Source organism: Podarcis bocagei (assembly GCF_964188305.1).
Source record: "Podarcis bocagei genome assembly, chromosome: 11".
Lineage (NCBI taxonomy): Eukaryota > Metazoa > Chordata > Lepidosauria > Squamata > Lacertidae > Podarcis > Podarcis bocagei.
This window is the reverse complement of record NC_138136.1, coordinates 15,747,703-15,772,867: the sequence shown is the minus strand read 5'-3', so window position 1 is coordinate 15,772,867 and position 25,165 is coordinate 15,747,703. Positions and strand designations below refer to the sequence as shown.

At 44.7% G+C, this 25,165-nt stretch overlaps 1 protein-coding gene and 1 long non-coding RNA gene across 2 annotated transcripts in view; both read right to left on the bottom strand.

Annotated features, from left to right (window-relative positions):
- Positions 1–20,061, bottom strand: part of ALDH7A1 (aldehyde dehydrogenase 7 family member A1) — a 31,125-nt gene extending 11,064 nt beyond the window's left edge. The window contains exons 1-12 of the mRNA XM_081213743.1: positions 19,859–20,061; positions 17,116–17,169; positions 16,600–16,665; positions 14,591–14,671; positions 14,056–14,179; positions 12,055–12,187; positions 10,555–10,599; positions 9,501–9,578; positions 7,780–7,877; positions 7,186–7,227; positions 5,441–5,535; positions 992–1,076 (exon numbers count right to left, since the gene is read on the bottom strand). Of these exons, the coding sequence (XP_081069869.1) occupies positions 992–1,076; positions 5,441–5,535; positions 7,186–7,227; positions 7,780–7,877; positions 9,501–9,578; positions 10,555–10,599; positions 12,055–12,187; positions 14,056–14,179; positions 14,591–14,671; positions 16,600–16,665; positions 17,116–17,169; positions 19,859–20,059 (1,102 nt within the window). The 5' untranslated portion in view covers positions 20,060–20,061. The remainder of the gene's footprint in view (positions 1–991; positions 1,077–5,440; positions 5,536–7,185; positions 7,228–7,779; positions 7,878–9,500; positions 9,579–10,554; positions 10,600–12,054; positions 12,188–14,055; positions 14,180–14,590; positions 14,672–16,599; positions 16,666–17,115; positions 17,170–19,858) is intronic.
- Positions 2,913–5,042, bottom strand: LOC308597866. Its single transcript, XR_014013227.1, has 3 exons — positions 4,524–5,042; positions 3,320–4,161; positions 2,913–2,998 (listed from the first exon to the last, which is right to left on the bottom strand). It is a non-coding gene; the product is annotated as an uncharacterized lncRNA (long non-coding RNA).
- Positions 20,062–25,165: the final 5,104 nt, after the last annotated feature.

Below are 25,165 nucleotides of genomic sequence, written 5' to 3'. Positions count from 1 at the left end.
AAAATATAGTCCGGCCCCCCACAAGGTCTGAGGGACAGTGGACCGGCCCCCTGCTGAAAGATTGCTGACCCCTGAGTTACACCAACTCATTATAATATTATAATATTATTATTACCGTATTTTTTGCTCTATAAGACTCACTTTTTCCCTCCTAAAAAGTAAGGGGAAATGTGTGTGCGTCTTATGGAGCGAATGCAGGCTGCGCAGCTATCCCAGAAGCCAGAACATCAAGAGGGATTGCTGCTTTCACTGCGCAACGATCCCTCTTGCTGTTCTGGCATCTGAGATTCAGAATATTTTTTCCCTGTTTTCCTCCTCCAAAAACTAGGTGCGTCTTGTGGTCTGGTGCGTCTTATAGAGCGAAAAATACGGTATATTATATTATATTATATTACTATATTATTATATTATATTATATTATATTATATTATATTATATTATATTATATTATATTATATTATATTATATTATATTATATTATATAGGATTCACAAAGTATGGCACTATTCAGATCTATAAAACAGTATTAACAACATTAACAAAATAGCAACAAAACAAACAAAGCCCTGTTGAAGTTGTATACATGCTCTCCCCTCCACCATGACTCACAGACTTTCTTCTTTAACCATTATATACATATATAGAGAAAGAAGTTCAGATTAGCTAGGCTTGGCCCAAGTTGGAGCTGCTTAAAGCCATTTTCTTGCACCAAAATGCAACTTCTCCTTCCTAAGTAAGAGAAGCAACAGTTTGGGCAAGGCATTTGGGTGGTTCAAAACGCCCACACACACACATGTGTGCACACAGAGTTTCTTCTCAGACACCTCACAGGTAATCCTGTAAGGAAGAGGCAGAGCTATGAAGAAAGCCGCTCCCCCCCCCCAAAAAAAAATGGCAGTTTGGGAAGTGGGCAACTGTTCAGTTCTCCCAAACTCCAATGGCAACCAAGAACCACCATGCAATGCTTCCCAGAGCAAAGAGGAGCTCTTACCATCCCAAGGATCTCCAATACGGACTTGTGCGTACGCCTTTACAAGTTTCTCCACCACTTCATCATGGATGCTTTCATGCAAAAACTAATAAAACATTAGAAGAAAAAAACATGTTGAAGATTGGCAACAGAGGTGCTAACTTCCAAGGTCTTGCAGAGAACAATGGGGCTGCTAAGAGTTTGTTCCGAATGTTGAAAATGCCAATACAGTCGTACCTTGGAAGTATGACCTCCAAAATGTTTGAAAACCAAAGTGCGACTTCCAAAATGTTCAAAAACCAAAGTGCAGCTTCTGATTGGCTACAGGAATTTCCTGCAGCTAATCGGAAGCCGTGGAAGCCCCGTCGGATGTTCAGCTTCCAAAAATAGTTCGCAAACCGGAACACTCACTTCTGGGGTTGTGGTGTTCGGGAGCCAAAACGTTAGAGAACTAAGCTGTTCAAAAACCAAGATACGACTGTAAAGTACTTCCATTTTTATGCTGTCCTTGATATCAAACTAAGTTATGGCAAGTTCCTCTTTCTCCCCAGATACATACAGTGGTGCCTCGGGTTACAGACGCTTCAGGTTACATACGCTTCAGGTTACACACTCCGCCAACCCAGAAATAGTGCTTCAGGCAGGTTAAGAACTTTGCTTCAGGATGAGAACAGAAATCGTGCTCCAGGCAGCAGCGGGAGGCCCTATTAGCTAAAGTGGTGCTTCAGGTTAAGAGCAGTTTCAGGTTAAGAACAGACCTCCAGAATGAATTAAGTTCTTAACCCGAGGTACCACTGTACTGAGAAATGCACATTCTATTTCTCAACCAGATGGCATTTTTGAAAGCTGGCAAATTCTTCCACCATCTCAGGGTAAAATTGCCAAGACGTTTAAAGCGGAAATTAACAAAGCCCAACATATTCAAACAGCAGTAGCGAAAGGCTCTAGAATCCAGTTCCTTTTGCATACAAAGGGCTCTTTACGCGGCAATTGGTCTGGCAAACCATAAAACAGAATTTGAAGAACTTCGGTCTGCCTAAAGCCAAATAATAGCACTTTGAGTTAAAACATTTAATCAAAGACTTAGAATCCAGTGCACATTTTGGTCTTTAAGGAAAAAACGTGGAATAATTTCACTATGCACAATCAAGAGAAAGCTAGGTACTTCTCCTAAATCTCTCTAAAACCCATGAGGTTTTAAGTAACTGCTGACTTAAATGAGATGTGCCAACATTTCTGCTTCACCTATTGGGTTTTATTCATTTGCATAAGCCTGCAATTCGGAACTGTATTTTCCTATTCATTGTGAACTAGGGAGATCTGATCAGAATTTAAATAACCTTATTTCAAAAGCGAGCAGTAATAACGGGAGACATCAAACATCACGCACAAGCAGACAGCCATTAATAGAACGGGTCTTTCCTTTCTCCTCCTGCAGCTCCAACATCCCAAAATACACCTTGAAAAGCTTAAGGACCCTCCATAGAAGATTTGGAAGACAGGTCGGGGGGGGGGAGGAGGGAAAATCTTGTTCTACAAAAATCCCCTTTTGAGTTTAGAACTAATGGTTTTGGAATAAAAAAAAATATTAAAAGAGCATTTGGGATTTCCCCCAGGCTGCTATGAAGCCTGTGATCTGTTGCCTAAGCATGACTCATTTGGCAAACAAAAATTATCCAATGCTTGAAATATTGAAAAAAATATGTATCATTTTTACAGAACCGCACCAATACAAACTGTGCTGGAGACAAATTTAAAGAAAGATAATCGCTTCGGAATTAACCAGAGTTCTTCTGGTTCCGTTCTTTGCTAAAGGGCCTTCTCGGTAGTGGCACCCACCCTGTGGAATGCCCTCCCATTAGATGTCAAGGAAATAAACAGCTATGTGACTTTTAGAAGACATCTAAAGGCAGCCCTGTTTAGGGAAGTTTTAAATGTTTGATGTTTTATCATGTTTTTAATATTCTGTTGGGAGCTGCCCAGAGTGGCGGGGGAAACCCAAGCCAGGTGGGCAGAGTACAGTGGTGCCTCGCAAGACGAAAAGAATCCGTTCCGTGATTCTCTTCGTCTAGCGGTTTTTTCGTCTTGTGAAGCAAGCCCATTGACGGATTAGAGGATTAGCGCTATTAGCGGCTTATCAGCTTATCGGATCAGTTGATAAGCGGCTTAGCGGCTTAGAAAAAGGGGGGGGAAACCCCCGCAGGAACTCGCAAGACATTTTCGTCTTGCAAAGCAAGCCCATAGGAGATTCGTTTTGCGAAGCACCTCCAAAACGGAAAACTCTTTTGTCTAGCGAGTTTTCCGTCTTGCGAGGCCTTCGTCTTGTGGGGCACCACTGTATAGTGGTACCTCGGGTTAAGAACTTAATTCTTTCTGGAGGTCCGTTCTTATCCTGAAACTGTTCTTAACCTGAAAGCACCACTTTAGCTAATGGGGCCTCCTGCTGCTGCCACGCCGCCAGAGCGCAATTTATTTTCTCATCCTGAAGCAAAGTTCTTAACCTGAGGTACTATTTCTGGGTTAGCGGAGTCTGTAACCTGAAGTGTATGTAACCCGAGGTACCACTGTATAAATAAATAAGTTGTTGTTGTCGTCGTTGTTGTTATTTTAATGATGATGGAAGGCATACACGAACAACAACAGAGCATTCCATCATTATGATGTGGAGTATTTTCACATAAATTACATAATAATGCAACAGGAATATACAGGAATATACCTAATAGTTATGTAATGATTCATTGAAAAGTTTCTACGGGCAGTCAGACCGTTATAGAATGAGCAGTGCTTAAAACTGCTGATGCGCTCAGACGGCAACTCCTTCCTGGAACTGGACAGATATTGTGTTGCTCAGGCAGGAGAAGGGGAGCAACAGGCACGAACAAACACAAGAGCCCCTCTTAAATCGGTGGAGGCTGGTCCCTTAGGATAGGCAAAGGCAAACTCGGCCCTCCAGATCCTCTGGGACTACAACTCCCATCATCCCTGACCACTGGTCCTGTTAGCTAGGGATGATGGGAGTTGTAGTCCCAAAACATCTGGAGGGCCAAGTTTGCCTTTGCCTGCATTAGGACAAAGCAAGCTCAGTCCGTCGTCAGCCAGACTTTACTCGCTTCTTTATCCTTAGTGGCAGTGTCGCCCTTTGCACAATTCCAGCAAGGAGGACGGCCAAGAGGGAGTCAAAGCGATAACTACCAGGCTCTGTCCAGTGGCGTAGCGTGGGGGGTGCCAGGGGTGCCGGCCGCACCCGGCGCAACATTTTGGGGGGCGCGTTTGGCCGGCCCTCCTCGAGGAAGCAGGAACCCCACTGTCCTCGGACCTCCTCCGAAGGCTGGCGGTGGGGCGGAGAGACCTTCTCCCCGCGCCAGCCTTCGGATGGCTGTCCTGAAGACTTGTGGTGGGAGCAGGGGCGTAGCGTGGGGGGTGCAGGGGAGGCCTGCCGCACCTGGCGCAACATCTGGGGGGGGGCGCGGAAGAGACTCGAGTGCTAAAATCCACGGGTTAGGGGGCGCAAAATACTTGCCTTGCCCCGGGTGCTGAGAACCCACGCTACGCCACTGGCTCTGTCTACTGTTGGGCTCTGGCTCCACCGAGCTGTTGGCCTGCCATCCTGCCAGCCACAACGGGCACAAGCAGTGCCAGATTTATGTATAAACAAGCTGTAACTTAGGGTCCCACTCTCTTGGGGGGCCCCAAAAAATTAAAGGGAAAAAAACCTGGATGTACATTTCCAAAATATAAGATAAAAAACAAAGAAAATAAAACCTACATACAGCAACAGTGTTTTGTGTTGTGTAGTCTCCTATGATGGAAGTAATGGGCCCTGCTAGCCTGCTCCCTAAACTATCACTGGTTTGTTCATTTCTATATATAGGGTGCCTACATTCTGCATAGACTGGCTGTATGGCAACATGTAGCATGCAGCTGCAGACTGCAGCGCAGCACAGTTGAATGTAGGTCAAGCTGTTGTACCTGTTATCTAATATTAAAATACATATAGTGGTACCTCGGGTTACAAACACCTCAGGTTACAGACTCCGCTAACCCAGAAGTAGTACCTTGGGTTAAGAACTTTACCTCAGGATGAGAACAGCAGTGGGAGGCCCCATTAGCTAAAGTGGTACCTCAGGTTAAGAATGGCTTCAGGTTAAAAACAGACCTCTGGAAGGAATTAAGTTCGTAACCAGGGGTACCACTGTATTTTGTTAAGCGCAAATGACTTTAGATACCTATTAGGTCCATAAATTACCATATAGCATATATTCAACACAAAAAAACAGCGGCAATTTGTTGTTGACAAAGGACAGCTAGACATATCAAGGGCCCCATTACCTTCAGTAGCTTAGGGCCTCCTCAAACCTAAATCCGGCCCTGGGCACAAGCCACCACTGTTCCTAACGCCACTGCAGGCGTCCGACTACCATCCAAACAGGTGTTTGGAGAAGACACGGAAATCCCAGCGCTTCTTACCAGCCTTCTGGCAGTTGTGCATCTCTGGCCTGCTGTCCCCACAGCCGCAAAGAGGGCCGACGGAATGACCAGCTGAAGGTCGGCATCATCAAAGACTGCAAGGCATTGAGAAGATACAGAAAGGGGAGAATTCAGATGCAACTGGGGAGACGGAGGAGACTCTCACCGACGGTCTGAGCAGTCAGTCAAAAAGCATGAGGGAAGAGAGATGTCAAAGATGCCTGGAAAACTCAGAACCCAAGAGGACAAAAGCTTTATAAAAGAATGGGAAAATTTTTATAAGTTGTTTAGGAGACCACTGTAAGCAGATGGAAACATTGGCAGGATTTTGATCTCCCTTGTTTTGTAATGAAAACCATGGACAAGATGGACTGATATAAAAGTTAAGAGTATGGAAGAATATGCGGTTGTAAATGTTCAGAATGGGATCCCATGAAGGGGGGGGTAGATTCGGAGGAATCTCTGTATGTGAATATATATTTGGATTTTTATAACTTTGCATTTGTAAAACCAAATAAAAATGATTTCAAAAAAGAAAATAGCATTAGGGAAGAGAGAAGCAGGTTTTGATTCTGAAGGCATTCAATGGCCTTTATAGGCAGTAGCAAAACACCTGAAAGGCCTCAGAGTACAGAATTGCCAACAGCCACACACATAAAAAAACTTGTAAAGGTAAAGGTAAAGGGACCCCTGACCATTAGGTCCAGTCGTGGCCGACTCTGGGGTTGTGGCGCTCATCTCTCTTTATTGGCCGAGGGAGCCGGCGTACAGCTTCTGGGTCATGTGGCCAGCATGACAAAGCCGCTTCTGGCGAACCAGAGCAGCACACGGAAACACCGCTTACCTTCCTGCCAGAGTGGTACCTATTTATCTACTTGCACTTTGACGTGCTTTTGAACTGCTAGGTTGGCAGGAGCAGGGACCGAGCAACGGGAGCTCACCCCGTCGCGGGGATTTGAACCGCCGACCTTCTGATCGGCAAGTCCTAGGCTCTGTAGTTTAACCCACAGCGCCACCCGCGTCCCCCCAAAAAAAGTAGGTAGTAGTTAAAATCACCAAACATAGCTAAGTTCAATCCACTGATTTCAACTCTAATTTTTTACTCTGAGTAACAGCTGAAAACCCCCTGTTGTTTTGAATCGAGGAGAATTGCCCAGTTCCCCGCGGATCTGGTGAGACAGGTACACAGTGGAGTATAACTGGATAGTGCAAAACACACACTGCACAAAAAAAGATAAAGCAGAAACGTCTTCTATAGGGAACTTCTGGCCCTCTCAATGTTGCTGAACTGCAACTCCAATCCACATATAACAGCTCTGCAACCATTCTGCTCCCACCGTTGATCTGGAACTGTAGCCAACGCAGCAAAGCAATTGGAGCTGCCATCCGGCCCCCGACTTTATGCTCAAGAAAAACAAGGGCACCCCAGTTTTTTCTCTGGAATCTTATTCGCTGGCATTAGGAGGCCAAAGAGGACTCTGCGGAATTTTGGGCAGGAACGTGGCAAGTAACAAATGAAGCAAAAGACCTTCATTTGGTGGAGTGAGCTTGAAAGGAAAGGCTATTAAGTGACACTTCAAAACAGATATTGAGCACCCTCTTAAATGCAAACACCAGCAGCTCATCATGAAAGCACGTGGACTCAAATTTCCAGGAAATTCCTAAGTACCTGCAGCAAAGCCATTGGCCATGCGCATTCACTCAGCCAGAGATCGGCTTTAACGTTTAATGAAAATATTAATTACCTATAATAGCGTTGTTTCCACCAAGCTCCAACAGAGACCGTCCTATTGAAATAAAAAAAGCAGTAAGCCATGTGAACATTACCCACAATTCCTAGCTAGGAATATGCCCTCCTCACACCCAGTTGTCATATTGACTTTGCATCTTTGAGCGAGTATTTTTTTTATATAAAAAACAACAACCAAGCAGTGTGTAAAATTTATGGACTAAATAAATAAAGAGGCTCACAAAAGAAGAAGGGAGCCAAAGTTGTTGTTGTTGTTTTAAAAAGCAGCTTCTTCTGTAAGCTGGAAAAAAACCCCTTAACGCAGGCCACAATTCAGAATTCCTCTATGTGCATGCAAAGGACTTGTGCATGATGCTTCTTGTAAGAACATAGGAAGAGTTCTGCTGGACCAAAGCCAGCACTCTTTCCATTTGCATTAATTATTATTAATTATTATTATTATTGTTGTTGTTGTTGTTGTTGTTGTTGTTGTTGTTAATTGAATTTGTGTACTGCCCTTCACCTGAAGAACACGGGGCAGTTGCCAACATGGAAAATTGTAAGACTCCTTGAATTCAGAAGAGATACTGGATCACGATACGCCACTTACCAAATCTCTCCTGAACCACCATCGCTACTTGCTTGCCCACATTGGTGCTGCCAGTGAAGGACAAGAGATCCACTCTTTCATCCTTTGCCATCGCTTTGCTACAGAGGACAGAGGAAGATTCTTAGTCAGTGGCAAAACAGGTAGAATGAGAAAGTATGTTAGGGTGGGAGGAAGGAGGAGCCCTGCCCTTCACTCTCAAAACACGTTACATTTGTGCCAATCAAATTTATAATTCTTGTGACACTCCTCAACCATCAACTTCGCTACCGTATTTTTCGCCCTATAGGACGCACCGTCCCATAAGGCGCACCTAGTTTTTTTTGGGGGGGGGGGGAAATAAAGGGGAAAAAATTATTTCCCCCCAGGCGCGGGGCTGGGGCGACCCGAGCTTCCCCCGACCCCAGCCCCCAAACAGGCAGCTCTCTGCAAGCCGTGGGAGCCCAGCGCTGGCTCCCGCTGCTTGCGGAGAGGTCCGCGAAGCCTGGACGCGCTGATTTCAGCGCGCGCAGGCTTTGGGATGCCGGCAACTCTCCCCAAGCAGCGGGAGCGCTCCCGCTGCTTGCGGAGGGGTCCGCGAAGCCTGGACGCGCTGAGATCAGCGTGCACAGGCCTTGGGATGCCGGCAACTCTCCCCAAGCAGCGGGAGCGCTCCCGCTGCTTGCAGAGAGGTCCGCGAAGCCTGGAGAGCGAGAAGGGTCAGTGCGCACCGACCGCTCTCGCTCTCCAGGCTTCAGCGAAAGCCTGCATTCGCCCCATAGGACACACACACATTTCCCCTTCATTTTTGGAGGGGAAAAAGTGCGTCCTATAGGGCGAAAAATACGGTATTTGTCTAAAGGAAAGTCTGTATTTTTAACATCATGAACAAGCTTCCTTCTGCTGTCCCATGCCATGTGTGCATTCATTTTTCCAAATCCATTGCTTTTTTTTGTTTCCTACACTGCATTTGATCGCATCGCAATCAGAAGTCTATGGAATGCAAAGGGCAATAACAAAAAATCGAAAGAAATATCAGCCGTAAAACGCAATTAAAATTCATGCCGGATCTAGCCCAAAGTTATTGCAATTGCAGAAAGATTATAAAGTGGTCCACCAAGAAAGATTATTAAGTGGTCACCAAGACCACCAGCGATTTTCAAATGGCCCAAGGGGAAAAATTTGGAAACCACCGCTTTAGCGTTCTGCTCTGCCACTCAAAGCTTACGGAGCACGTATATTTGAAAGTTTTTGTATTTGGAGGGAGAACACACCAAAGTTGCCACAAGACAGCTATTCCTTTTAAGTGTGCAAACTTGAACCTTGAAGGTTCAGAGTGGCTCTTAGAATGACTGATCAGGGACAAGTGTGGTTTCTTACTGTAAATTCAACTTCCTAGTGAATTTGACATTTCTAGCCATCATATTTGTGGTAGTGGGTGCACAATGCAATCCTTTATCTGGAGTGAGCCCCGCCATACCCAATGGAATTTACTTCCAAGCAGATATGCAGGGGACGGCGTTGTCGTGTCAAATCTAGGTCTACTGAGGGAATGGGTTTTCCTTTAGTAAGGAGATCACAGTTTAAGCGAAGCCTCATTCTTGTTCTGATGCAACGAGTCAATAGCGTAGGAAACATTTGCAGCTGTAGATTAAAAGGACCGTTAAGAGGTTAACAGGGATTTAACAAGATTCACCAGACTATATTCCCAAACTGTGCATAAAAATACCAAACGTTGCACCTACCCAATATCTGCCCCACCACAGACCAGAGAGCAGATAGCACCAGGCAGTTTGTTGTCCTCCAGAACCTGGGCAACTATTCTAGGAAACAAAGAATGAAGATTCATTAGATGTCCTGATGGTTCATTGGCAAAAGGATTACACGTGCAGGACATAGTGAGACTTGACTTTTCATCACCTTGCCAAACGCACATACAAAAAGGTCGTATTCAACGGAGAGCTAGCTGGAAGCATGCACAGAACAACTTCGGCTTGGTCAACAGGACTTTCCCCTCCTTCCCTAACATTCACCCCCTAAATCTCTTCTGAAGGGTTTGTAGAAACCACCCAAAATGAGATGTGGGACTATGTGGAGAAGAGGCAGCTCATACATGACCTTGCAGTGCCCGCCGGGACCATATAACACCAGTCCTGAGAGACCTGCATTGGCTCCCAGTAAATTTCCGAGCACAATTCAAAGTGTTGGTGCCAACCTTTAAAGCCCTAAATGGCATCGGCCCAGTAGACCTGAAGGAGCGTCTCCACCCCCATCATTATGCCTGGACACTGAGATCCAGCTGCCAGGGCCTTCTGGCAGTTTCTTCACCGTGAGAAGTGAAGTTACAGGGCACCAGGCAGAGGGCCTTCTCAGTAGTGGCACCTGCCCTGTGGAACGCCCTCCCGTCAGATGTCAAGGAAATAAACAACTCTCTGACTTTTAGAAGACATCTGAAGGCAGCCCTGTTTACGGAAGTTTTTAATGTTTGATGTTTTATCACGTTTTTAATATTCTGTTGGAAGCCACCCAGGGTGGCTGGGGAAACCCAGCCAGATGGGTGGGGTATAAATAAATTATTATTATTATTATTATTATTATTATTATCCGCATCCCTCCCTAATGCAACGAAAGTAGGGAGGTTGACATAGACTTCTCATTTCAGACGCTACCAGAGAAGCCCAGAATGCAAGCTGCAGCGAAGGCGGCACTCAGCCAGCTTCTTAAAACAATACAGAAGAATGAACAGGAGACAGAAAGGAAGCACAGAAGTTCTAGCAACAAAGATAAGTGAAAACTCACTTTGTAACAGCGACACTAACAAGCGACGTTGTGGGAGCACCTTTCCTTTGGAGGGAAACAAACCAGGAAAGATTATTCTTCCCAACTGCTTATTTTAAAATGAACATTGCATATTTTAAGAAGCTGCTGCATTAGAACACCTAAAATTACCTAAATCAGTAGATTACCAGGTTTTCATCTTTTCATTTTAACAGGTGCTAAAATGAGAAAACTCCAAACAACATGCAACTTTGAAGTAACAGGCCACCAATATTTGGTTACTTAAAACTTGGGTACAGTGTTAGAAACTCAGATGTATAAGCTACGTGCCAAATGTCTCCTTAAACCAAGGTTACAGTCGCCAAAATGGAATGGCTTGTTGCCATTTCAGGGCAAGTCTTATTTTTCAAACGATGGACTGACTGTGATTGATTCTCAGTTAAGCATCTGGCTAGTTCAGATCACAACCTTCAGCTAGTTTAAGAACTTCGAGAACTTAAAAGAAAAAAAGTCACTTGATCCAGGGACAGTCCAACTATATACTGGCCTGTTCTGACTTCTTTCTTAGTGGTGACGCGGACCATTCATAATACAAGAAAATTCTTCCCAACTGCGAGCACAGCAGTGAGGTGGGATAAGTTAAAATAAGCTAGAACAATTAACTATAATCTCATTCACTGCTCCTGCCCAGGCTGCACAGAAAAAGCATTTTGGTTCCTGAAATTCATTCCGATTGTGCCGATAAAATATAACAGATAGAATTCTACAGAATGTGTTGCTTGTGTGTGAAAACAGTCCAGATCTAATGATCCCAGGCAGAGGGTGGAGATGTCCAGCATCTTCACTTGGTCACACGTGGCCGATAGACAGAGTACCTAACCAAATAAGCATCATAATCTTTCCACTGTAAAAATATGACTCAGTAATTCTAGGCAACTATCTCAGCTGCTGAACAGAGATTCAATAAAGAAATGGAAACAGTCTCTGCTTTAAGTACATTCCAGAAAACTGCTGTGTAGGCGAATAAATACTTAGCATACGGAAGGGTCAGGGAACTTGTGGCTATTCAGATGTTTTTTGTTGTTGTTGTTTAGTCGTTTAATCGTGTCCGACTCTTCGTGACCCCATGGACCAGAGCACGCCAGGCACTCCTGTCTTCCACTGCCTCCCACAGCTTGGTCAAACTCATGCTGGTAGCTTCCAGAACACTGTCCAACCATCTTGTCCTCTGTCGTCCCCTTCTCCTTGTGCCCTCCATCTTTCCCAACATCAGGGTCTTTTCCAGGGAGTCTTCTCTTCTCATGAGGTGGCCAGTTGCTAGACTACAACTCCCATCATCCTCAACCATTGGCCATGCTGATTGAGCTCATGGGAGTTGGAATCCATCAACGCCCAGTTTCTGCATCTGCAGTGCACAGCTTTCCAACAACCATGAAATATACTCAAACGGCGCAGCGCCCCTTGTTAGATTAGAGGCCACCAGTTAAAACCATCACCATAAAGGAGGACAGATCGACTTACCAGAGGCAGACGTTGCCACAGACCATTGCAATTGCGTTGTTCCAGCCATAAACTGCTACAGGAAAGTTGAAAGCTGTGATGATTCCTACTAATCCCAAAGGATTCCATTGTTCTATTAAGGCATGCCCAGGCCCTGCAAATAAAAAGCCAAGTAGAGGACATTTGATGAGCATGGGATTTCATTTATTCTATTTATCCTTCTCGTTATCCAAGGAACTCAGTGTACACAAGAATTAGCCAAATTCCATCCCCACAAGCACACTGTGTCGTAAAGCTTATTGTGATAGTTTTTTTAGGCACCGAGCTTATTTTAGTAAATAATCGGACAGCAGAGCCCTTCGCAGCAAAGCACAAAAAATAACTCTGTTTGCATAGGATGAGATCTACAAGCCCGAAACCAGCTTGAGTAAAGAGTCAGGCTCCCTCCCTCCCTTTCTCCTCCGGCATACTTCGGAGGACGACTTTGACTCGGTAAAGTTCCGCTTTTAAAATGATCTGAACTTATTGCTGTGTTCAAAACAGAGGTGCTGGTTCAACACAGACTCTACTTAGCTTAAAAAGCCAGCCTGAGAAGCCATGGTTTGAGTGCATTAAACCATGTTTCGGCACTGAGCGCAAACCAGCACGAAAGGAGCCTAATTCAATGGTTGCTCCCAATTTAGTGGTCTTTACAAGCATGGAGAACAGCTTTCCAACAGCCATGAAATATACTCAAAAGGTGCAACACCTGTTGTAAGTTAAGAGGTCACCAGTTACTGTACGATTTCGTTACTTTTTGAGCCAAAAAGTGCTTACAGGCATCTTTTATATAATCTGAAATAAGATCTCTTTTTGCAAGTACTTTAAAAGTACTTCATATAAAAGTACTTTAACTGTATTGCTTGAAAAAAATGATATTTTTTGTAAATATTATTTATTGATTTTTCACAAAAACAAAAAAACCCATAAATTTCTTCACCCGTGGACTTCCCTTCCATGGTTTCCAGTGTTACACATAAATACCGCATATTTCACATATACTATTCAATACATCCATTTCAACCTATTTACATGTGCTGCTTGAAAAAAATCATAATGCCAGCTGCAAGGATTTTCACTAGGACCACAGTCATGGGGAAGTGGAGGTGTGATCCTTCATTCTCTCAACGCAAGGAAAGGGTTAAACCTCCCACCTCTGCTCACTGAAAATTGGAGCGCTCCTAGCCGAGTAATTGAAAAGTCCACACCCAACTGTTAGCCATGCAATGAAAGTTATATCTGTTGTTATCTCAAGGCTGCAATCCTGCCAGAAGAGCTTATTTCTTCCTAGTTTTGTATTCTGAGTGAGAAGCAAGGTTTGGCAAGGAGAATCTTGCACTTGCATCCCATTTATTTGTGCATTTTGAGGAGTTATACAAGGTGATCCATAGGGATGATAACTTATTCCGCTGGAACCCATGAAGGCATCGCTCAGCCTGCTCCTTGGAGGAAAATACAAGAAAATACAAATTTTCTTCACTGTGCCAACATGCTCAAGATAACAGCCGTGAAATGCAGCTGCAAAGTTGACAGTGCTGAGATTTTCCTGCCCTGGGTTACTTAATAGCATCCAGTATGTATTCAGAGAGGGGCGTGGGTGGCGCTGTGGGTTAAACCACAGACCCTAGGACTTGCCGATCAGAAGGTTGGCGGTTCGAATCCCTGCAGCAGGGTGAGCTCCCGTTGCTCGGTCCCCGCTCCTGCCAACCTAGCAGTTCGAAAGCACGTCAAAGTGCAAGTAAATAAACAGGAACCGCTCCGGCGGGAAGGTAAACGGCGTTTCCGTGCGCTGCTCTGGTTCGCCAGAAGCGGCTTAGTCATGCTGGTCACATGACCCGGAAGCTATATGCCGGCTCCCTTGGCCAATAAAGCGAGATGAGCGCCACAACCCCAGAGTCGGCCACGACTCGACCTAATGGTCAGGGGTCCCTTTACCTTTACCTATGTATTCAGAAAGAAAAAAAGGGAAAGACACATGCTTACTTTCCGAAGGAAAGACAGGTCCACCAATCATCCGGGATAAGCCAACTGCATAATCGCAGACATCCACATATTCTTGGACTTCGCCAACACTCTCAGCAGAGATCTTCCCCATCTCCAAAGAAACCTGACGGTATTAAGGAAATATGTTGGTCCTGTTCAATCACTGAATAGGAAATATTCTACTAAGCCCTATATGAATCAGAGGCAAGGAACTGCACCGACCAGTGGGCTGGATCCTCATCCCCTCAGTTCCCATGTGTCAAGTCTGACAGGCGGGCAGTCAATCACCTGCTGTCAAAATGGCGCCGGGTGGTCCATTTTGGCCCAGGCAGCTTGGAATCGAATTGTGAGGGCAAAGCAGAGCTCTGCACTTTGCAAGCACTTATGATCAGTTGCCGATCGTCGGGGTTTGCAACCCCACGGTATTCACACAAATGAAACTGTATCATTTCTTATTTTACAGACGTGGCTGTATTTTAGACATGGTCCCAAAACTTTCAGCCAGAGCAATTACTGTCGCAGCAGCAAACCGTACCAGATTTCCCAAAACATTGATTTTCTTTCTCAGGGCATCACCAATCTGTCTCACAATTTCTCCTCGTTTGGGTGCAGGAACCTAGACAAAGAAGAGAAAAACGGGTTTAAGCCCAGTCTTACGAAACACTGTGGACTTTGTCCAAAACCGTACGTTTAAATAATGTGTATCCAGATGAGGCAATCTCTATTAACACCATTGAAAGTATCAAGGTAACAGTTGAAATAAAATATCATGGGTGATTTCTTGAGTGACACAACTTGTCTGAATTCCAGGGAAATCCGAAGAAAAAATTATTTGGTATTTCAAAAACTACAGATGCTTCTGAACACTTCCCATTGTGTGTGTGTGTGTGTGTGTATTTGTGAGAATACATAAGACAATTGAAATAAATCTGCATGCCGAGAGATGCAGATGCTTTTCAAAAACGCAAGTGTGCCAAAATGCGTCTTTAGTTCTTCAAAAGTTGTGGCTTCCCTTTCTATGACCCGCATATTACATATGAGGCGCAGATTACAGCTATAACAAAGGCGGCATTTTTTCATCTCCGCCAAGCTAAGCAGTTGGCTCCTTATCTCTCTCGCCCTGACCTAGCCACTGTGATCCATGCGACGGTCACCTCCAGACTGGATTATTGTAACTCGCTCTACGTGGGGCTGCCCTTGAGACTGACCCAGAAACTCCAGCGGGTGCAGAATGCCGCGGCAAGACTCCTTACGGGGTCTTCGCTGCAAGATCATATCCATCCGGTGCTGTACCAGCTGCACTGGCTCCCGGTGGAGTACAGGATCAGGTTTAAGGTGCTGGTTTTAACCTTTAAAGCCCTATACGGCCTAGGACCCTCGTACCTATGGAACCGCCTCTCCTGGTATGTCCCACAGAGAAATTTACGGTCTGCAAATAAAAACACCCTAAAGATCCCAGGCCTCAGAGAGGTTAGGCTGGCCTCAACTAGAGCCAGGGCCTTCTCGGCCGCGGCTCCAATCTGGTGGAACGCTCTGTCACAAGAGACTAGGGCCCTGCAGGACCTGACATCCTTCCGTAGGGCCTGCAAGACAGAGCTGTTCCACCAGGCCTTTTGTCAGGGCGCAGCCTGACCCCCTCCTCTGGCAATCTGCACAAAATTTTGCTTGATGGTTGCCATTAATTTGATTTTAATTTGATTTAATTAATCTTATAATGAATGTTTTAGAATGTTGAACTATTTTGATTGTTGTTAGCCGCCCTGAGCCCAGCTTCGGCTGGGGAGGGCGGGATATAAATAAAATTTATTATTATTATTTATTATTATCTTTGAAATATTGGTGTTGCCGTTTAGTCTTCTAGTACTAATGAAGTCACAGATCTACCACACAAACTGCCACCTGTAAAGCACAACTCTAATAGCAACTGCTTACAGTGGCAGCGTAAGGCATAAAGCATCAGAAAGAGGACTCACACAAATTAAGGCAAACGCATCAGAATCTAACGGCGTTGCTTAATAAAAATGAGTTTAATGAGTCTGTGGCTCATCAAAGAATGTACCCCGTTTATGCGCATTCAATGCACGCACGACTGTGTGTAAGCGAATAGTGCCGAACCCAGAAGTGACTTGGAAACATCAGGAAACCAGGCAAAGGGCCTTCTTGGTAGTGGCACCCGCCCTGTGGAATGCCCTCCCATCAGATGTCAAGGAAATAAACAACTACCTGACTTTTAGAAGACATCTGAAGGCAACCCTGTTTAGGGACATTTTTCATGTCTGATGTTTTATCGTGTTTTTAATATTCTGTTGGGAGCTGCCCAGAGTGGCTGGGGAAACCCAGCCGGGTGGGTGGGGTATAAATAATAAATTGTTGTTGTTGTTGTCGTCACTAAAGGGGCAGAACGGGGGTCGGCGTTTGCAGGCTTTTTCAATGGGATTCAATTACACATGATTTCGCCGACCTGCGAGGTGCTTCTGAAAACAACTCCTGTGTAAACGGGAGGCTGCCTGTATTTCAGAAAAATATTAAGGAATTCAAACGTACCTCTGCCCATACTTTCCAGGCTTCCTTAGCTTTCTTTAGTGTTTCTTCATAGTCTTCGATACTGGCCTGTAATGATATATTTTTTTAAATAAACAAGAGTCACAACATTTGTAATTTTTTGACTCTTGTAGAAAACAGCAATGGAAAAAGAATGTACCCAGCCAGCAAATTCTAGTTTTATGGAAGAAGGAGGTGCTATTTGAACATAAAAAGCTTCAGAACCTTTGGAAATAGTTTGCCTGAAGTGGCAGAATAAAAGAGGAAATATACCACGAACCCATTTCTGTGGCGCAACCACCATTTCAACACATGTGATTTAAATCCAGCAAAGGAAGGGAGCGTACAACCATAAAATTTCCATCTTCCACTGCTCTCAGCTACTTTTCCACAGCCCCTCCCCAATTAGCTCTATTGACATTCCAAACCTAGCCTTTGGCTATTCGAAGAGTATTGCAAAAATTTCCAGTGTAGCATTTATCTATAGACTTGATCAAAGAGAGAAAGAAAGAACCTTACCTGACGAACTCTGGCAATTGGCTGATTGTTTGCAGGGCAATATGTCGTCACAACCTAAAGAGAGAAAGATGTGCCAATCCTCTTTAGTCACCAAGAACATAGCTTCTTCTCTAGCTTTAAGGATTAAGGTTCAAGAGTCACTTCTACATTGGGAAAGGACATAGTATGGATGGTCCTATATCTCAATCTGAATACACTCACCCTGATCTGCAGCGGAATGAGAACCACAATCTGCACACCAAAGCAAGCTATGGGCACATTGAGCAGTACCGTTGTGGGGAAAACCCATAAGATGATACACAGATCCTGAGTTTGGATTCCTATAAAGTGGCCTTGCTCTGGGGAGAGATGGGACCATCACACAAAACATGCAGCCTTCCGCTGCCCGTTCCTGGATTGAGGCAATTATATTTATTCTCCCAAGTGGATTTAAGGCCAAATTGAATGGATTTCACTTCTAAGTAGATTATTAAGACTATGCATAGGGCTGTTCTGCCCATCGCATATAGCAGCCTCGCCTCAGCCCAATATACAAGGAGCGTCTCCATCCCTATCATTCAGCCCAGACACTGAGGTCCAGCTCTGAGCACCTTCTGGTGGTTCCCTAACTCCAAGAAGTGAGGTTACAAGGAACCAGGCAGAGGGCCTTCTCAGTAGTGGCATCCACCCTGTGGAACTCTTCGGATTTCAAGAATTACACAACTTTTAGAAGACATCTGAAGGGGAAGTTTTTAATGTTTGATATTTTATTGTATTTTTAATATTCTGTTGGGAGCTGCCCACCCAGTCAGATGGGCGGGGTATAAATAAATTAATAATAATAATAATAATAATAATAATAATAATTATTATTATTATTATTATTATTATTATGCAGATGTACACAACAGTTAGCAGCCAATTATAGATTTTTTTCTTGCTCGGTGATCCAGAAGCAGCTCCTACTCTGCCCAAGAGACCAGGCAAGAGCCCTAAGTAGCATGTTTCCGTATTCCTATGGTTTGATATTCTGGATATTATAGTATCTTGATATTATTAAAGAGCGGGCTATACATATGCATGATAAATAACTAAGGAAGGCCTACTAGGTCTGGAATTCTTCCCTCTCAACCAGCATCCACCTACAGTGGCCAGGCTAGATGCCTTTGGGAGCCCTCCAAGCAGGGTACCCAAACATCTCCAGAAAGAGAAGGTCCAAAGATAGGAGCATAGCCAAAGGACAAACATTTTCTCAGCCCAACAATATGAATGATTAACGTGTCCCTTTCTCCTGCCGATTCCGGCCAGGAAACGGACTGTGGCAACTGGTAAAGGGCAACATATTTGTTAAAAGATAGACAAAATCAAGTGTGTTTCAAAACCACCGAAAGGTTACACATTAAAAGGCAGGCTCCTTTTCCACAGAATATGAATGTGCACAAATCCCACATCATAAACCTGAGGGCATTTCGACTTCCGAAAGCAACCTGGTTGTAGCCAGACTTGGCCATCGCAGAACTTCAGAAATTGCAATTTATCGGGAAATGCTATTGTGGCACCATTGTGCTGTCTAGGGATAATGGCTTTTTCAAATATAAAGTGCACCGCAGGGGCATGTTAGACATGCCCCAGCGTGGGCTAACTTGCTACCAAGGCTCCCATGTTAATTAACTACAATAAATCACTGTATTTCGCTTCCAGCTAATCTTCACTGTCTTTTCAGCCTTCGTCTAAAGCGGGGTTTCCCAAAGGCGGCTGCTTTTTGAGGACTACAACTCCCATCATGCCAAGCTAGTAGGACCAGAGGTTAGGGGTGATGGGAATTGTAGTATAAAGAGGGAGCTGCAAACAGATCAAGACATTGGCAGGATTATCGTAAAAACCTGCAGTTTTGAAAACATATATAAGATAGATATGAGAAGAGAGGATTAAAAGAATAAGACAATTCGGAGCATGCAGGAAAGGATGAAATTAAACGCAAGGGACTGCAGAAAGAGGGGGAATGGAGTCAAAAGTAAAAATGTTACAATTATAGCTAAATAATTGTTGCAATGTATATAAATGAAAATTATTTTTAAAGGTTTAAATAATAACAAGCTGCAAACAGATCAAGACGTTGGCAGGGTCATCGTAAAAACCTGCAGTTTTGAAAATATATTAGATATGAGAAGAGAGGATTTCTTAAATTCGTGGTTTTCAATTTTATACATTCCAATAATTTTACAATTATTTTAGCATGATAATGTTACAATGATGGCTAAATCACTGTTGCAATCAGGGCCGGATTTAGGTTTGATGAGACCCCAAGCTACTGAAGGTAATGGAGCCCTTTATATGTCCAGCTGTCCTTTGTCAACAACAAATTGTTGCTGCTTTTTGTGTTGAATACATGTTATATGGTAGTTTATGGACCTAATAGGTATCATCTAAAACCACTTACACATAGCAAAACATGTATTTTATCAAAGTAATTGTTGGACTGAAATACAACTAAGTATATTAATATTATTATTTTTTCTTTAAATTTTTTGGGGGCCCCCAAGAGAGTGGGGCCCTAAGCTATAGCTTGTTTAGCTTATACATAAATCAGGCGTTGGTTGCAATGTATATAAATTAAAGAAATAATAGGAATAAAGCTGTTTCGGGAAACTCTGCTAAAGTCAGATGTCTATGCTCGGGAGCACATGGAGAACTGCAAATCCGGATTGGACTCCAAATTTGGCTGCGGTGACTTTCAGGCTTGCTCCCGCCCGTGGCTGCCTACCTCTCCTCGGCCTCCCCAGGAGCCATTGTAGACGCCCTCGTTCTCCTCGCGAAGCCCCAGCTCCTGGAGCCACGAGTAGCGGCCTTGGCTGATCAGCAGGGTCGACATGGAGGCGCTGGAAGCGGCGGAGGCCGAGCGGACGCGTCGCGACAGAGCGCAGAGGCGGAGCGTCGTCCGCAGCATCGCGCCGCCCAGAGCCATCTGCGCGCCGGCCAGGAGGCTGCGGAGGGGGAGAGGATCCGCCACGCCCCCAAAACACATTCCGACGGCGGGGATTGGCCGGCAGGGCACCCCGCCCACGGACCAGGCTAAGCCGCGTCCAATCGGCGGCGAGGCGAGCAACGGGAACTTTCCTCGTCCCCGCAGGTGACGCCAGGGAAGACGACGCCCCTCTCGCCGGGCGCTGCCACGCGTCCGGGATGTCCCGGACACGTCACCGCTGTCTCTAGTAGCAGGGGTCCGGGGGAATCCGGGCGCGCGGCAAGCCGGTTTCCCCGGGAAAGAACTCCGAAGATAGGCTGGCCACGAGTCAGGAAAATCCCTGTTTTCTGAAGATCAAGGGGGGGATTTGGGCCGGGAAATCAGGACGTATGGCAACGCGATGGGGAAAGCAGCAGAAACAGTTCCCCAATTGGAAGATCACTATTTTGGAGGGAAGTTTCTCCCTCCGAAAAAGCCCAACCACTTGGGATTGTTCCCAAAAAGAAAGCTCAACCATTTTGGTGGGTTTCCATTTTAAAAACGCTCAATAATTTTATGGACTTCCGGGGAAAAAAACCTCAAACAGATTTGATTCAGGAAGTTTACAAAATATGGAAACCCTGGCTTTTTTGCCCAAAAAAACTCATGAGATGGAATCATTTGCCTATTTCCAATCCACAACTGTCATTTTCATGCAATTTATCCAGTTCTGTTCCCTGGTTGCATTACTTAGGGTTGACATACATACATCCTGAAATTCCCGGGCATAGGCAGTATTGAGCCATCGCAAACAGCATCTGGGTGGAAATCGCTTAAATGTCCAGCAAAATCCAGATATATGTCAAAACTCTTTTTTCTATTTTTATTTTGCAAAAAAAGTTCAACAGCTATGCCCCCCCCCAAAAAAAAATAGTTTATCTGTCTGGATATTCACTGTTTGAAATACGGCATCCGAAATACAGTATGGCCCATGGGGACTCCGGGCTAAGTCAGTTGCAGGGGTCTGTGCCCGCTTACTGAGCGCATGTCTGCAGCCTTGCTCTGTGTGGTTTAGTTGCTGCTACTTCTTGGCACAGACTGACATGTAATGCTTTCTGTGCATAGAGTCGTAGAGTTGGCACCCCGAGGGTCATTTAGTCCAACCCCCTGCAATGTAAGACTCTTAACTAAAGCATCTCTGACAGGTGGCTGGCCAACCCATGGGCATAGCCAATCCTCAAAAATTATTGAAAAGCATTAAAGATACTCCGTTAACTCAGTGTTTCCCAACCGGTGTTCCGCGGCACACTAGTGTGCCGCGAGACGTTGCCTGGTGTGCCGTGGGAGGGAGGCGGGCGAGTCGGGCGGTGAGAGGCGGGGCGGCGGCGGCGAGGAGAGGCCGCCCAGCGCGGGGCTCTCGCCGTCTGCCTGCGTGGCGCTGACGTCACGGGGCTGTAACGTGCCCCACATAGGCACACGCGGGGTGGCGAGCGAGCTCCCTCCCACATCCCATCGCCGCTCGCTTCGGCCGGCCTACTGGGCTGTCGCAGGCGGAAGGCCTGCGCATGCGCGAGGTTTTCGCGCCTTCGGGATTCCCTTCATGCCTTCCTCCTCCCGGGTCCTTGAGAGCGCGGGAAGCGGCAGCGCGAGACCGGCGTTGAGCCTGGTAGGTATTGCGCTTGCCAAGGCAGTCATTTGGGAAATGAAAACTTGCAAAGCAAGCAACCAGTTCAATCTGAAGTACGTGTATGCTTAATATCCTGTATCTGAAACCTGTTCTGCCCCCTCCCCCATACTTGGTGCCATTTTCATCTACACATGCAGCAGAGTAAGTTGACCCAGAATAGTACCAATTCAGATGGCAGATGGGAGAATGACAGTGCTGAATGCTTTCCCATGTAGAACAGTCCCTGCAAATAAAAACCTAGCATATTTGGAAGAGGGATGCTAGCCTAACCATTACCTTCTATGCTGTTACTATTTTTTTATTTTTTTTTACATAAGTAAAAAGTGACCTTTCCCCATCTGGCATGGTGGTGTGCCTCGAGATTTTTTTCATGAAACAAGTGTGCCTTTGCCCAAAAAAGGTTGGGAAACACTGCGTTAACTGAGGTTCTGCACCCCGCTAACAAAAGCCTGCCCCCCATAATGTCCTCTTTTGGGGGGATTTTTACCTTTGATCTCCAAAGAAAACAAGTTTAAATAATTCAAAGATTTTAAATCCATTACATTCAGATATTCATTCTGCAGTGTATCTCTTGAACTTTGTTCTAGTGACCCTTAGACCAAGTCTTATTCCTAAAAGGTTAATTTAGTTCCTAACATCAAGTAGGCTCCAGCTGGCTGTAAGTTGTGCAGTTTCTGATGCAGTCGGAACTTCAGCTGCCCCAGAAGTAGATCAAGCAAGAACATATACTTAAAGAGCAGCTTCCGATTTCACTTAATTAAAAGGTTTTTTGTGTGGCCATAACTGCCATGGTATACCATTCATTGTCACAATGAGCCCCTAGAAAGGCGAGCAGCCTAGGCACAAGCCTTTGAAATTGACAAGAAGCCTCACAGAGATTATGAACTCGGGTGACCCTACTTCAGAGAGATTTTGTTCACAAGTTCTGACTCTGACATCTGGCAAAGAGACAATAAAGTCTGAGAGGTGCCCTGAGAAGTACCTATCTGGTTATTCAGCTATAAAGAGGCCGCTTTCCCCTTTGCTCAGTGCTACTATACCTTGGTCCTGATCCTGGCTTGTAATGCAGGTGGAATAGGGGGGAAAAATCACAGAAATGGTTGCACATTCATTTGGGAAATGTGGTCTACCCATGTTCTGAAGCTCATAGACATGCATATTTTCAAGGCTTTTTATGGACCGGGATTTAAATCACTGCATAGGCAAATCATTCAACAAATAGAACCGATCAGTAATTTTTCTACACCATGTCACCGTGGGGCAAGAAATCCTGCTTCCAGCTATAACATGAGGGAAAAGACAGGGATAAATGAGAAAATACAAAGTACCTGGATGATTTCCATAAGCATGCACAACCAGTGGCATAGCGTGGGTTGTCAGCACCCGGGGCAAGGCAAGTAATTTGTGCCCCCTAACCCGTGGATTTGCGCCCCCTAACCCTAACCCCCAGATGTTGCGCCTGGTGCGACCGGCCCCCCTGCACCCCCCACACTACGCCACTGTGCACAACCTTTCTTCTGTCTAGGCCTTGAGCTGTGATAGTCACATGGCAAAACTGTATCAAGTCCTTACATTTTTCCAATTGGGAAAAGAGAACAAGCCTCGATGCAAAACTGCAATATTAGACAAGCCTTCTCTCTCCGAATCCACTGTTTTAGGCGATACGTTTAAAACAACGATTGTTTTAAATTGCTTTCTTTTGACCCTGTTAACGGAGAAATCCGAGGGCTCCCCAAGCACTCAGAAAAATCTGTCAAAACCTTCAGCCGTTTGAAAACCAGGAAGTTAAATAAAAAAGATTAACACCGGGGAGTACCTTTCATGCTGTTAATGGGTATATTTTGCAAAATCGCAAAGAACCTTTTTATCTAAAGCAAGTTTCCTTGGATCTGCTGAAAACCTTGTCAGCACTTCCTTCTCAAATTCCTCCTTTTTTCCCAATGCAGTTTTTCTGGGCACACTCAGTAAGCGTAGCACATTTCAGTTTCAAATATTCTGATGATGATGATGATGATGATGATGATGATGATTATTATTATTATTATTATTATTATTATTTTGAATTTATATTCTGCCCGGAGGTCTCAGGGCTGTTCACAGAAAAGATTAACATAAAAACCACAATATATATAATTAAAATAAAAACAACAACCCAATAACACCTCCCCCAAAATAGTTAACTTTAAGTTTTATTTTTGTAGTTTTACTTTTAGTTAAGTATTTTTAAATTTATTTACTTGATTGGGAGGGCAACTGCACCCTGCCACCCCTACCCTTTGGGCCTCTGGTAAAAGCTGCAGATCGCAGACCCGCCAAGTGCCCCTATTTTCCAGAGACAGCCCAGGATTTAGAGAAACCGCCCCAGTTTCTGATTGGATCCTGGGATGTCCCACATTTCCTTAGGACCATGGGCGGAGCAAGGATTTTTGTTGGGGGTGGGTGGCTTTTGTTGGGGAGGGGCAGAACCTCAGAGTTGTATTGATTTGTATTGATTTAGGGGACACCCATGCTTAGGATGTCCCTGTTTTCATTGGGGAAATGTCGCAGGCTATGGAGTTACGTGACCGCCAAGCCAAGGAGATGAGTAACTGGACAACCTTTGGAAGACATCTGAAGGCAGCTTAGGATAGAGAAGTTTAATGTTTAAAACTTCATCATGTTTTTATACAGGTTGGAAGCTGCCCAGTGTGGCTGGGGCAACCCAGTCAGATGTGCGGAAAATAATTGTAGCACCCTGCTCGTGGTTAACGCTTAGCTGGAATGAAATATTCAACGCAGCAATAGAAAAATTAAAATAATGATTTATTTGTCAGACAAATAAATGATAGGCACAGTGGCATATGGTTACCAAAGCTCTGCCCCCCTCCAGCCCTGATGGCCAGCACTTATATTTCCTCAGCCCAGCCCCCTTGCTCCTCATATGGCTGCCTCTGTCCAATCAGCCTGGTTGAAATTCCTATTGGCTGTTTGCTAGAACCAATCATAAAAGATACACCCATTTCCTATTACCTTTTATGGGAGACAAAGAACTATATTTCCTTCTATCCATAAATGGCAGACAAGTAGCCATATATCTTACATTTGCCTCGACAAGGCACCTTAATTACCAGATCACCTTTTGCCCCTGTTGCCCCTGCATTCCAAAACAAATGGCTAAAACAAATGGCTCATGGTATTAAATTCTATCTAAACAGAGATCTTGGGTTCACATTCTCACACACCATCAATGAAATAAGAATCTAACATAAGAATCTAACATTTCTTACTTTCTAAATCCTTTGCATAATTACATTAAGCCAACAAATCTCATACATAACATAGTCAAAATAAAAAAATTCCTTCCAGTAGCACCTTAAAGACCAACTAAGTTAGTTCTTGGTATGAGCTTTCGTGTGCATGCACACTTCTTCAGATACACTGTATCTGAAGAAGTGTGCATG